This window comes from Schistocerca nitens, chromosome 11 (genome assembly GCF_023898315.1).
Source record: "Schistocerca nitens isolate TAMUIC-IGC-003100 chromosome 11, iqSchNite1.1, whole genome shotgun sequence".
Classification (NCBI taxonomy): domain Eukaryota; kingdom Metazoa; phylum Arthropoda; class Insecta; order Orthoptera; family Acrididae; genus Schistocerca; species Schistocerca nitens.
The window spans coordinates 202,477,126-202,491,336 of NC_064624.1; the positions used below are offsets into that span (position 1 = coordinate 202,477,126).

General features: G+C 41.3%; 1 protein-coding gene across 1 annotated transcript in view; it reads left to right on the forward strand.

The window, feature by feature from the left end:
* LOC126212786 (uncharacterized) overlaps nt 1-14,211 on the forward strand; it is a 292,909-nt gene that overhangs the window by 181,231 nt on the left and 97,467 nt on the right. The window contains exon 19 of the mRNA XM_049940189.1: nt 8,375-8,458. Within this exon, the coding sequence (XP_049796146.1) occupies nt 8,375-8,458 (84 nt within the window). The remainder of the gene's footprint in view (nt 1-8,374; nt 8,459-14,211) is intronic.

The following is a 14,211-nucleotide window of genomic DNA, read 5'->3' on the forward strand; positions in this document are numbered from 1 at the left end:
GACTGTTGCCCCTGCAACTACTGAAAAGGCTGCTGCCCCTCTTCAGGAACCACATGTTTGTCTGGCCTCTCAACAGATACCCCTCCATTGTGGTTGCACCTACGGTACGGCCATCTGTATCGTTGAGGCACGCAAGCCTCCCCACCAACGGTAATTCATCATACGGTCTCATTTCTGTTGCATCCCTGGTGCAACAGTCAGTTCATCGTAGGAAGTATGTCCTTCCTTGAGACAGAAAGAAGTATATTTATATTGACATTTCAGCAGATTACTGATGCAGAACATTCTAGAAAAGATGGTACAATTTTATTGAATGTAATCTCGAGCTAGAAACTGAGCACTCCAAAATAACTGTTTGTACGGTAGCTCCGTTACAAAAAAGTCATAGGTCAGGGTGGGCAAGAATTCTGCACATGTGCAGAGCACTGGCATTTGACTCCACGCGTCCCCCATCACCGCGCCTCGCTGTCTGACCAGTTGAAGAGGTGGCGTTGCAGTCGCGCAAGAAATGTCAAATGAGTTGTGTGCTGCTCAGTTTTGTATTTAACAAAAACAAAATAAATTTTCATTATTATGAAATTATGTATGCTGCACTGAAGACTATAAAATTTATATCGGGCACATAGTATTGGTGTACGGGCAGATGCAGATATATTCAGAGATTTTTGCCACTCAGGGTGCCGTGCAGTAATGACTTCAAAACGAGCCCTTCACACACGTGTGCCGATCAGAACATTGTATCACATTTGCAGTCTCAGTATGAAGATGTGGAAACTCTTCCCGAGGTAAACAGTAGAACTCTTGGGCAGTTTTAACATGAAAGAACTTATGTTTAAACAGGAATTGCATCGCAGATCAGTCAGTTCAAGCTGCACGTGCAGAATGGGATTTTTAACTTAAAAGACAAATGGTCTCATACACAGCTCTAAAACAGATGTAAGACTGGCTACGTTCTCAAAAAATTTAGAAAACTTTTCATCTAAGTCTTTCAATGCATAATGAATTCTTCAAAATTTGTGTTTCCCTTAAAGCCATTTAGCTTAGGGAAATGGACCATGTTTTTTGTCAAAAGCTGGCCCTTCCACAGAGAGATTTTCTTTCTAAATGCACTCGCAGTAAATCGGAAATAAGTTATTTCCCACCTTGCAGCATCTTGCTGTGGGTAGTCAGGTCCATTTAAAATTAAAGGTGTGCAGTCCATTACAGATGTTCCTGTTATTGTTCCAGCTTTCATTTTTAATTTATAAATACAACAGCAGCAGGTCTTCAATTTAAAAATCACTCCAGAGGTGCCTTTTGAGTTAACTGACGTACTTTGCAGTAATATCTGACATTTTTGTACTCTCTGTGTCCATCCCCGGTAGCTGAGAAGTCAGCGTGACAGATGTCAATCCTAAGGGCCCGGCTTCGATTCCCGGCTAGGTCGGAGATGTTCTCCGCTCAGGGACTGGGTGTCGTGTTGTCCCGATCATCATCGTTTCGTCCCCATCGACGCGCCAGTCACCGAAGTGGCGTCAAATCAGAAGACTTGCACCTGGCGAACGGTCTACCTGACGGGAGGCCCTAGTCACACGACATTTATTTGTACTCTCCATTCTGTTCCATCAAAAACTGTTGTAACTAATGGTGTAAAAATGTGTGCAACTCCAAAAATTTACTATTTTTGCCACGAACTTCACCAAGTGCTCCGTGCTTGCAAATTTACACAAAGTAGTTCTTGATGTACACAGTCGTGAATCTCGTACACATCTGTTGATCATTGTAAATTTTAGTGCTTCCATCAGCAAGTAAACGTCTTAATTTTTATGGATGTTTTTGAATTACTGTTCTGTAGCAAATTTGCAGTACCTGTCGATAGTGCAACTGCATAATGAATATTAAAAATTCTAACCCTTCTTTTTGAAAAATACTTGCGATACCCATTTGTTTTGAAAGATTTGTGACAGTAGATGGCTAGATTGTCTCTTTTTATGCTGACTGCCTGAGGACCTTTGAGCTTCCTTTATACCACAAGCAAATATCGGAAGTTAAACGGCACTGCCACTACGATTCTGTTGAACTAAAAAATGTTGTGGCATCCAGAAAATGTCGCATCAAATGTCGGGAGAAACGGGGTCACGTCGCACAGTTAAGTGAAATGTCACACTGTACCGAATAGCTCTTAAGAAGAACCGACCAAAGCTGAGACAAAGTTAGCAGAGCCGGGACTGGCCGAGGCTCAGACTCCATGCTTGCAGCACATTGAGTGTGACAATGCACTGCAACTGGTAGCACCCGTATGATCTCTGATTTACTGGGCCTGTGAAGGAGGCGTTCAGCCAGCAAATATCTACATCACATGTCTTGTCAAAACAGACTGTATGTTGAAGCCCCATGTAGTCTACAGTGTATGTAAGGTTTTATTGTGACTCGTGTACCTTATACATCTACATCTACATGATTACTCTGCAATACACATTTAAGTGCTTGGCAGAGGTTTCATCGAACCACAATCATACTATCTCTCTACCATTCCACTCCCGAACAGCGCGCGGGAAAAACGAAAACCTAAACCTTTCTGTTCAAGCTCTGGTTTCTCTTATTTTATTTTGATGATCATTCCTACCTATGTAGGTTGGGCTCAACAAAATATTTTCGCATTCGGAAGAGAAAGTTAGTGACTGAAATTTCATAAATAGATCTCGCCGCGACGAAAAAGTCTTTGCTTTAATGACTTCCATCCCAACTCGCGTATCATATCTGCCACACTCTCTCCCCTATTACGTGATAATACAAAACGAGCTGCCCTTTCTTGCACCCTTTCGATGTCCTCCGTCAATCCCACCTGGTAAGGATCCCACACCACGCAGCAATATTCTAACAGGACGAACGAGTGCAGTGTAAGCTGTCTCTTTAGTGGACTTGTTGCATCTTCTAAGTGTCCTGCCAATGAAACGCAACCTTTGGCTTGCCCTCCCCACAATATTATCTATGTGGTCTTTCCAACTGAAGTTGTTCGTAATTTTAACACCCAGGTACTTAGTTGAATTGACATCCTTGAGAATTGTACTATTTATCGAACAATCGAATTCTAACGGATTTCTTTTGGAACTCGTGTGGATCACCTCACACTTTTCGTTATTTAGCGTCAACTGCCACCTACCACACCGTACATCAATCTTTTCTAAATGGCTTTGCAACTGATACTGGTCTTCGGATGACCTTACTAGACGGTAAATTACAGCATCATCTGCGAACAACCTAAGAGAACTGCTCAGATTGTCACCCAGGTCATTTATATAGATCAGGAACAGCAGAGGTCCCAGGACGCTTCCCTGGGGAACACCTGATGTCGCTTCGGTTTTACTCGATCTTCCTGACAGGACATCACGAATCCAGTCGCACAACTGAGACGATACCCCATAGACTCGCAGCTTGATTAGAAGTCGCTTGTGAGGAACGGTGTCAAAAGCTCTCCGGAAATCTAGAAATACGGAATCAACTTGAGATCCCCTGTCGATAGCGGCCATTACTTCGTGCGAATAAAGAGCTAGCTGCCTTGCACAAGAACGATGTTTTCTGAAATCGTGCTGATTACGTATCAATAGATCTTTCCCTTCGAGGTGATTCATAATGTTTGAATACAGTATATGCTCCAAAACCCTACTGCAAACCGACGTCAATGATATAGGTCTGTAGTTCGATGGATTACTCCTACTACCCTTCTTAAACACTGGTGCGACCTGCGCAATTTTCCAATCTGTAGGTACAGATTTATCTTATGTTCTGCTGTTAGTGGAAATGAGACATCGAATTCGAAGATTGATTCCAACCAATAGATGATAGATAATTACTACATGATGGCTATACCTGTTACTATGTAAAGTGATCTAAATGTAAAAAATGGTAATAAATTGAAGTTCATTATAGTTAGCCACAATTTTGAATGCTGAAATTTGGTTTGAGTAAATTTAGATGGCAGAATAAAATGTTCACCAGCTCCAGTAACTAGCAAAAGTTAATTTTGGTAAAGGATTATAATGACTTTAAAATCGCACAAATATTGTGTTTGAAAGGCAAAGCAGCAACCTGATCAAATTTACCTCCACTAAAAGGTGTGTGACATGAACTCAAAAAATATTAGTTAGGAAAGTGATTAAGTTAGTTACCACAATAACCGTCAGTAATAATGAATGACTAGCAACACTTCATGAAAACCATACTGTGTTACATAACGCACAACAATACTATCAGTCTGTAAATATGCTTAATTGTGACAAAAACGGACTGTTACTTTTTACTTGTTGCTCTGCAAATGATAGCTTTTCAGGTTAATGCAGTAAAAACCTTCATTCGTGGCAATGTCCGTTTACAGTACTGATGTTGCATGGATGTATGCACATAATACCATTTACAAATTACTACACATTTTTTTAAAAGCCAGCATGTTTTTGTCACAGAATGAGAAACACTTTTAAATCACTTTTAATTTAAACTGATTGTATGCAGTGCAATACTGTTTGAACCACGGTAGTTAACTGTTGCTTATGAGCACCACATAAGTACTCTACGTGCAAACAAAGTTGACCCTCGGCGCGGTGACTGGCTGGAGTGACCGTAAAGGCATTTCCCATTTACAATCGCCCTCACCAGCCACCACACCGAGTGTCAATTTTGTTCAGTGAAAATTACTTGATTGAAAATCAACTAGATTTGCCGTACTTCTGTAACAAAACTGTTGTTACGTGGGAAAGACAGTGAAATTTTGCTGGGGCAAAAATTTTCAATATCGAAAAGAGATTATTTGATTTAAACAAAAAACCTCAAACATTTATTATTATTCTTGTGTTCCATAGACATCAAGAAACGTGTGATCGTGGGGGTGTTTGCTACAGACCACATTGGCCTCCACCACTCAAAGAATTACTTTGAGACTAATGCAAGTGTTTACTGCTAGAACAGTTTCCAAAACATTACAAAACTAGGACAAATGTAAGGATGTAGAGGCTTGTCTCACTAGGGGTAAGATAGATACTGCCTACAGGAAAATTAAAGAGACCTTTGGAGAGAAGAGAACCACTTGTATGAATATCAAGAGCTCAGATGGCAACCCAGTTCTAAGCAAAGAAGGGAAAGCAGAAAGGTGGAAGGAGTATATAGAGGGTTTATACAAGGGCGATGTACTTGAGGACAATATTATGGAAATGGAAGAGGATGTAGGTGAAGACGAAATGGGAGATAAGATACTGCGTGAAGAGTTTGACAGAGCACTGAAAGACCTGAGTCAAAACAAGGCCCCGGGAGTAGACAACATTCCATTAGAACTACTGATGGCCTCGGGAGAGCCAGTCATGACAAAACTCTACCATCTGGTGAGCAAGATGTACGAGACAGGCGAAATACCCTCATACTTCAAGAAGAATATAATAATTCCAATCCCAAAGAAAGCAGGTGTTGACAGATGTGAAAATTACCGAACTATTAGTTTAATAAGTCACAGCTGCAAAATATTAACGCGAATTCTTTACAGACGAATGGAAAAACTGGTAGAAGCCGACCTTGGGGAAGATCAGTTTGGATTCCGTAGAAATGTTGGAACACGTGAGGCAATCCTGACCTTATGACTTATCTTGGAAGAAAGATTAAGAAAAGGCAACCCTATGTTTCTAGCATTTGTATACTTAGAGAAAGCTTTTGACAATGTTGACTGGAATACTCTGTTTCAAATTCTGAAGGTGGCAGGGGTAAAATACAGGGAGCGAAAGGCTATTTACAATTTGTACAGAAACCAGATGGCAGTTATAAGAGTCGAGGGGCATGAAAGGGAAGCAGTGGTTGGGAAAGGAGTGAGACAGGGTTGTAGCCTCTCCCCGATGTTATTCAATCTGTATATTGAGCTAGCAGTAAGGGAAACAAAAGAAAAATTCGGAGTAGGTATTAAAATCCATGGAGAAGAAATAAAAACTTTGAGGTTCGCCGATGACATTGTAATTCTGTCAGAGACAGCAAAGGACTTGGAAGAGCAGTTGAACGGAATGGACAGTGTCTTGAAAGGAGGATATAAGATGAACATCAACAAAAGCAAAACGAGGATAATGGAATGTAGTCGATTTAAGTCGGGTGATGCTGAGGGAATTAGATTAGGAAATGAGACACTTAAAGTAGTAAAGGAGTTTTGCTATTTAGGGAGTAAAATAACCGATGGTGGTCGAAGTAGAGAGGATATAAAATGTAGACTGGCAATGGCAAGGAAAGCGTTTCTCAAGAAGAGAAATTTGTTAACATCGAATATAGATTTAGGTGTCAGGAAGTCGTTTCTGAAAGTATTTGTATGGAGTGTAGCCATGTATGGAAGTGAGACATGGACGATAACTAGTGTGGACAAGAAGAGAATAGAAGCTTTCGAAATGTGGTGCTACAGAAGAATGCTGAAGATAAGGTGGGTAGATCACGTAACTAATGAGGAGGTATTGAATAGGATTGGGGAGAAGAGAAGTTTGTGGCACAACTTGACTAGAAGAAGGGATCGGTTGGTAGGACATGTTCTGAGGCATCAAGGGATCACAAATTTAGCATTGGAGGGCAGCGTGGAGGGTAAAAATCGTAGAGGGAGACCAAGAGATGAATACACTAAGCAGATTCAGAAGGATGTAGGTTGCAGTAGGTACTGGGAGATGAAGAAGCTTGCAGAGGATAGAGTAGCATGGAGAGCTGCATCAAACCAGTCTCAGGACTGAAGACCACAACAACAACACTTTAGTAATTAGTTCTGCAGTGACACTTATATAGTTCAGTTGATTTCTTATACATATCTTAGTTCGGTGTAACTCGGAGTGATCTGCTTCCTGCTGCTGCTGCTGCTGCCGCTGAAGTAGTCATTACCTCGGTCCATTTCATCTGCTAAATGGATCAAGTTACTTGAATTCCATGAAATAATCCAGGTACCAAGTCATTTTTATAGTGGTTTATTTTTGACAAGCCGCACCATTTCTTCTTAGTGGGAGCCCACTCCACACAACAGGCTACATAGTCACAACACTGTATTACAACAATTGCAGTATTGCACAGACGTACAACACAGTGGTTGCGTCTCAAAACTGTCACCAACTGACCATTCTTGAGTCTTGTGCTCCTCCTATTTAGACATTTGTTAACAATTGAGTCAACAAAACTACAGTGTAAATTTATTAAATTAACAATTATAAGTTTAACATTTTTTATGAGTAACTATCCACAAAACCTTGCATATTTTATGCTGAAGCTGGTGTATACAATAAAAAAGACTTTCTCATAGGATCTACATCATATTATATAAAATACTGAAAGATAACAATGCTAACCCAAATTTTCTTTATTATGGCTTCATTTGTAAATGCAAAATATTGTGAACATATATTGGACAAGAATGATCTACTAGTAACGAAATGGAATAATAAATTTTATGAGATTTAGTGTATTACGCGAAATCACTTATTAGGTACCATTGGAATTACAGAACTTTCAAAACATAAATGTAAAACAAAAGGGTTGTTTTATTTCACTTCGAATATTTCTTTCACTTGTGACTTTCTCAGAATTTATGGTGAACGGATAGGACTCTGCTAATACTTAACAACTCAGGCAGTGAAGTTTCTCTTGACAAATTTGTTAATTAGGAGTTAATTCTGCTTCCATTGTGCAGTCAGTGTAAGCTGTGCCGATCCACTCGCTTTTGTCACTGGGCTCGACAACCTCTTGTAAAGGCAGCATCTCGTGTTTATTTTTAGTTGTTGTCATAACTGAGTTTTACACACTTTAATATATAAGAGGAACACTGTCACTAATTTATAAAACAAATGCATGCACAGTAACACTTATTGATCGAGTTAGGAACAAGTTGTTTCGTACTAAAAGCATTTAGCTATGGGCAACTCTCTAATGTTCCATTTCCCAGACAGTGAGCGGTCGACAGTTAGAGTCCTGACTATTGCGTGGCAGGTGTAGGTAAACAAATACCAGAAATGGGATGGTTGGACGAAGTGGGGAGTCACATTGACAGAAGTTGGATTAGCGAGGTTATACTGTAGTTGCAAATACTGAAAGAAAATGTCTTAACACTCTGCCACCATCACATACCTGGGTTTGCTCTGTTAGTAGTGGGTGAGGCTACTGTTCTACCAGCACACTGCCCCCCCCCCCCCCCCCCCAGCTTCCAGCCCCCGTTCTCCTCTCCCAAATCATTTTTATGTGCGATATTAACAAATGTCGAAATTGATTCAGTGTGGCCATTGTTGTGCCAGGTAAACAGCTAATGCGCTTGCTAGTCTGTCGTCGAGTTACTCGCAAGAGTTGAACAAAAGATTTTTGACAAACGCGCTTTGCTGCTGGCACAGCTAAATTTGAAACAACCTTGCAGGTTGGCGTGACCTGAACCCCACCATTTGGACATCGGACACACCTGCCGGAGGCTCGGGAGGTGATGGCGATTTCATCTGCTCAGGTGCGTGCTCACGTTTCGGTACGCATTGAAAGTAATATGTTCGCTTACTGTCATCTTTTATCCAATGTAAATTTACAATGTTATTAATTAGAAGTTTCAGATGCACAAAAAGTTTCACATAAATAATCATAGAGTGAGATGTTTTATCACTTTCTGTACGTTTGACAGTATTTTTACGTGCCAAGATGGCACCTAACAGCCAAACCCAATAATCGCTTGTTTTACGTCACAAGTGTCGCTGTAGTCGAATTAAAATTACTCGATAGTTGGCTTCTGTCACTTGTCACTACAGTGTTGCCGCATCGTCTGCCGGATACGCCTCGCTTATAGTCGACACACGAATGTGGCGCACGACTTCACAGTGCTGGGAGCGGCCACCGTGAGGTACAGCAGAAGTGGAAGATGTTCAGTCGGCAGGTGATTTTAAGTGACCGATGACTGAACTGCGGCAGGTGATAGCTTTTGTACCTCTGAATTTAAACTCGTGTTCTAACCTCACCACAACATTGTGATGTGCAGTATATCTGACAAAAAGACTATCGGCAACCTGCGGCAGAACTAAGATCGCATTGATTTGTTCGTGGCATTTAGGTCTAACCTCCAGGACAAAACTAGAGACAGAAAATTTCATAATATTTTTGTTTGCATAGCCATATTCCACAACAAAATTTCAGTTTTAGTTTTAAGAGCAATTGGTAGTTTCTCACTCTCATTGTGGAACTATCCTCACAATGGCTACACAGGACGCCAACTGACGAGCAACCCAGATTGGCACTCGGTTGCAGATTATAGGCATCACAAGCAGATTCCCAATGAAAAAAGAATGATAGAAAGAAAAATAAGAGCAAATAAATAAGTCACTATGATGATGACATTACATTTAAACCAATTAATTGATTAAAAATTATAGAGTCTCTTGATTTGATTTGATTTAGAAAAATAAAAAAGTATCACTCTATATGACAAGATTCAAACCTTTGGCCTTCTGCACACCAGGTTTCTACACTAACCATTACACTATGCCATTACAATGCAAAATGGTGTTGCATTTATGGCGCTGGTGTCCCTGTTGCAATGATGATTTGACCGCCTTCAAAAATTTGGCTTCACACAACTGAAGATTCTCTAATGCGAGCTGATCTCTGTGATTATAATAACTGTACATATGTCATAATGCCTGTCTTGTGCAGACAGGCATTATCCCCCAGACCTAGTCTGCAAACACAAAGGAGTGTCCCCTTCGTTACGAAGTACCACCCCGGAGTGGAACAACTGAACCACATCCTTCGCCAGGGCTTCGATTACCTATCATCGTGCCCTGAAATGAGGGACAGCCTACCCGAGACACTTGCCATTTCTCGTAAAGTGGTGTTTCGGCACACACCCGACCTCCACAACATCCTAGACCATCCCTGTGCCACAAGTACCATATCCCTGTGGAAGAATCGGGTGCAAAACCTGCCCAATCCAACCACCGAGCACTTTGTATTCCAGTCGTGTCACGGATTTGTCCTACCCCATCAGGGGCCGGACCACCTGTGGAAGCAGTCGTGTCATTTACAAGCTCTGCTGCAGTCATTGCACAGCTTTTTGTATTGGTATGACTGCCAATCAGCTGCCCACCGGGATGAACACTCGCCACCAAATTGTAGCCGAGAGCAAATTAGACCACCCTGTGGCACAATATGCAGCTCAAAATAACACACCGGATTTCAATGGCTGCTTTACTACCTGAGCCATCTGGATCTTGCACTCCACCACCGAGTGTAGCATTTGGTTGGTGCTGTGTACGAAACATGTATTTCATTAGCATTGTTTTGTGTGTAGCATTTGGTTGGTGCTGTGTACGAAACATGTATTTCATTAGCATTGTTTTGTGTGTGTGTGTGTGTGTGTGTGTGTGTGTGTGTGTGTGTGTGTGTGGGTGTGTGTGTGGGTGGGTGGGTGGGCGTGCGCGCGCGCGGTTATCATGGGTGATGAAATACGAAAGAAAAGGACCAGACACAGCATTCAGCTTAGAAACACATCAATAAAGAAAGCCAGACAAGGGGCTGTAAGTAAATAATTGTTGTGGCAATTTGGCAGTGCTGAATGGCTTCTACACTGTAAGAATGGTGACTTTGACATCAAAGCCGGGCGTGGTGGAAGAGAGAGAGTTTTCGAAGCTACTAAAACCGACAGAAACTGTCACAGGAGATCATCATTGAAAGCAATTGATGTGTCTGAGTTGATCTGAAAGAGAAATGTTTGTAATACAGTCGTAGACGTGAAAAGGTGATTTTGCAGCATGACAATGCTCAACCCATGAAAACATACTTGGAAACATTGAAATGGGAGTCCTATCCCACACCACCATATTCTCCAGACATTGCTCCCTCTGGCTGCCACCTTGTTTGATCAGTGACACACGGCCTGACTGACCAGCACTTCTGGTCATACAAACAAGTGGAGAACGATTGATTTGTGTATCTGCTCACAAGATGCCCGGTTCTCCCACCACGGGATTCGTATGCTACCCGAAAGATGGGAGGAAGAAGTGGCCAGTGATGGCCAGTGCTTTGAATTGTAATGCTCTCCCCTCCCCCCAAAGAAAAACCTCCAACTTTGAGAAAATGTGGTAGAAGTAAAGTTGTAGAGGTAATAAATAAAGAAATATTTACTAACCCATCTAGGCAGCTTCATTCCCAGAGTACTTGCAATGATTGTCAACTCGTACAAGAAATTTACTTCCTTTGTTAATAAACAGTGGAAAATGTTACAGATCGGCTAAGTAAGCACTTGTATGAAATTTACATGTGCCTGTCTCAACTAAAAGACTATACTTCCCTTTCTAATCCAGGTTAGACTTGCATCATTGGAAAGATAAAGAGTAGAAGTTTACATTGAAAGGCAACATGGCAGCTTTCTGAGAATTTTCGTAAACAAGGTGCAGACTAGAGATGGGCAAACTTGTTCATCTTTGGGAACTAGTTCACTGCTGATCGTTCTATTTTGGGAACCGTTCATATTTACTCGCTCACCGTTCATTTGTGCTTGGTATATGGTTCTTATGAAAAACTGAAAACTAGTAGTGTAGGTGACTGAAGGATGGAGGGCACCTAGAGGGGGCACTTGCCTCCCCCCTGGTGTATAGAGTTTTTATTCATTACAGAATTCTTACACACTTTTAGAAGTAATTTCTGTGATTCTGCAGAACCTTTCGTTTAGCCAACCGTAGCCTTGTGTGGCTGATCGGGAAATAATATAGGGTGGCGCACGGAAAACCGGCCCCGAGTACAGACTGCTCGCCAATTACGGACGATGTGTTGCCCGTTACGAGCAGATACAACAAAGAGACAAACATGTAATAATTAGGCAGTGAAGAAATAACAAGCTAATGCAGCCAACAATTGCAAAACTATCGATGATGAAGTGTAGAGAGCTGGAGAAGAGAACATGAAAACCTCACGCGACGCGCACAGGCTATATAGCTCATGTAGTCTTGTAAACCTGTCGGTGGCTGTTTCCCAACTTAATAGAGCACAAGTGTCTTGTATAAAATTCTTCGTTTCGACTTTCACTACATAGCTATGCTACGCTGTAAACAATAATTGTTTACAACCTATATATACTTCACGTTGTCTCTGAGTTTGTAGGCAAAGTAGAGACTTTATGGAATATATAATGACACTGAATAGCCAGAACCAAGTGCAAGAACAGTTTGCAAAACATGTAAAATAGGCGAGCGCAGTGAACGAAACGAACAGCTGGATACTGAACTAAATAGGAGCAGTCGGCAGTGGAACTGAGACAGGCGGCCATGCGAAGAACGACGAGTGCTGCCGAGGGAGACCGAGACTGAGGCGAGCACGCGACCAAGCCTGGAATGAGAACTGCCAAAGTGACCGCCGCGACTGAAGTGAACTAGTGAACTATGGACCGATTGTACCTCGTTCCCGGGAACTATAAGTAGACCGCCGCGACCGAAGTGAACTATGAACCGATTGTTCCTTGGAATTAGTTCCTCAGTCCTTTCGTTCATCTTGGTGAACCGTTCCTTTGCACCCATTCGTTTGCGAACTACCCATCTCTAGTGCAGACCTTAACTTCGACTTTGAAAATCTGACAAAACACCACCTTCAATATATTGTATTGTTCCATTATGTTAGTATAAACATGGTAAATATCAGAATATCACACTGAGGGCATCATGTCCAGACATTTATTTCATACACATCACTCTACTATCAAAATGCAGCAAGTAGCACATAACTATGAAACACAAATTGTTGAAAAGTACAATTCGTAAGTAGTACATAAAATAATGGAAAATAAACCACTCACCTATAGCAGACTGATGTGTGGTGCATAGACATATATAACAGAATACAGTATTCGCTAACTTTCAAGGTTGGCTCTTCATCTAGCAAAAACGACACACATTCCTGCATGCAGCCATACATACACTCAAACAAATACTACTAAGGACACAGTGATCCACATTATAAGTAGTGTAGTACAAATATATGATTTATATCATTGCAATGGTATTAAAAACCATTTACAATGTAGCTTCAATGAGTAAGCATTAAAAAATTGTTACAGTTTGTTTTAAGAGCCTCCAATGAAATTGTCAATCCTCAAGAGATCTATTGCATGGAGGATATATGTCCTTCTAGTTGGTGTCACTGGATCCACTCTTGTGAGAATATCAAATCTGATAGCACAGATACCTAGTTCAGCAGGAAACACAAATGATGGAGATGAACCATGTGGATCCAAAAAACTGGCCTGTAATTCATTTGTATCATCTTCGTATTTTTTTTACGACATGTGTGCAGTGTTACCTGGCTTTATACTTAATTACAGACTTACTATTTTATCAGTTGATTTGTTTTCACCACGTAATGCCCGCTGTTTACGTCCTCCTTCGTTGCTGAGCGATGTATCACTTTTCGTTCTGACGCCGCAACTCTTCCTTTCCTATATCTTTACCACTTTTTATCTATATAAATGGTGAACTATTGGTTTAACAACTCTTTAATAACTGTGGAAGTATTACAGGCATCGGGTCCCACCTAATGTGTCACCCGCCTACACGTTTTGCGTGAACCTTTCGAGACTCGATCGATCTGTTTACAAAGAGAAAACAGAATATCTCTTCCTTTGACGTCGTCCAACAATGACCTACGAAGCTCGACGCCCTCGCGGCCCGGGCTCTTCCATGGCTCGCGGTAGTTTGCAGCATTCGTTTTATTCCTCGCCCACTTGCCGCTACGTCGAACTTTCGTGGTGATCGTCGGGCAACGTCTTCCACGTTATTTGCAACATAAAAAATCTTTCTTCCCACAGTATTTCTGAAAACCCAAAAACAAACTTAAAGAACATAATAATAATAATAACTGTTCTTACAATTATTCGTATAAGTCTTGGTCGTTTTAATGAGGGGTGGGACAGGCCTAAGCCTTGTGACACCACACGTGCAATTGGTGGCTGTCAAACATAATATGTAGCAAGTCCACGTTTGTCTGTTTACAGTATTTTATTCACCATTGCAAACACCGACTCTTTTCTGCTCACTAATGAACTGGAACGTGTCTCTGTCTTTGCTATACCTTTGTTAATATGTATTATATAATGGAGCTTATGGGTTCATGGACATGTCGTTGTATTCTTAAAACACTGATTCAGCTTAACAATGTCATCATCATCATGGGAAGCAAGTGTATAGTGCAAGACTTCTATTTGCAGCACTGAAGCAACTACCGTGGTGC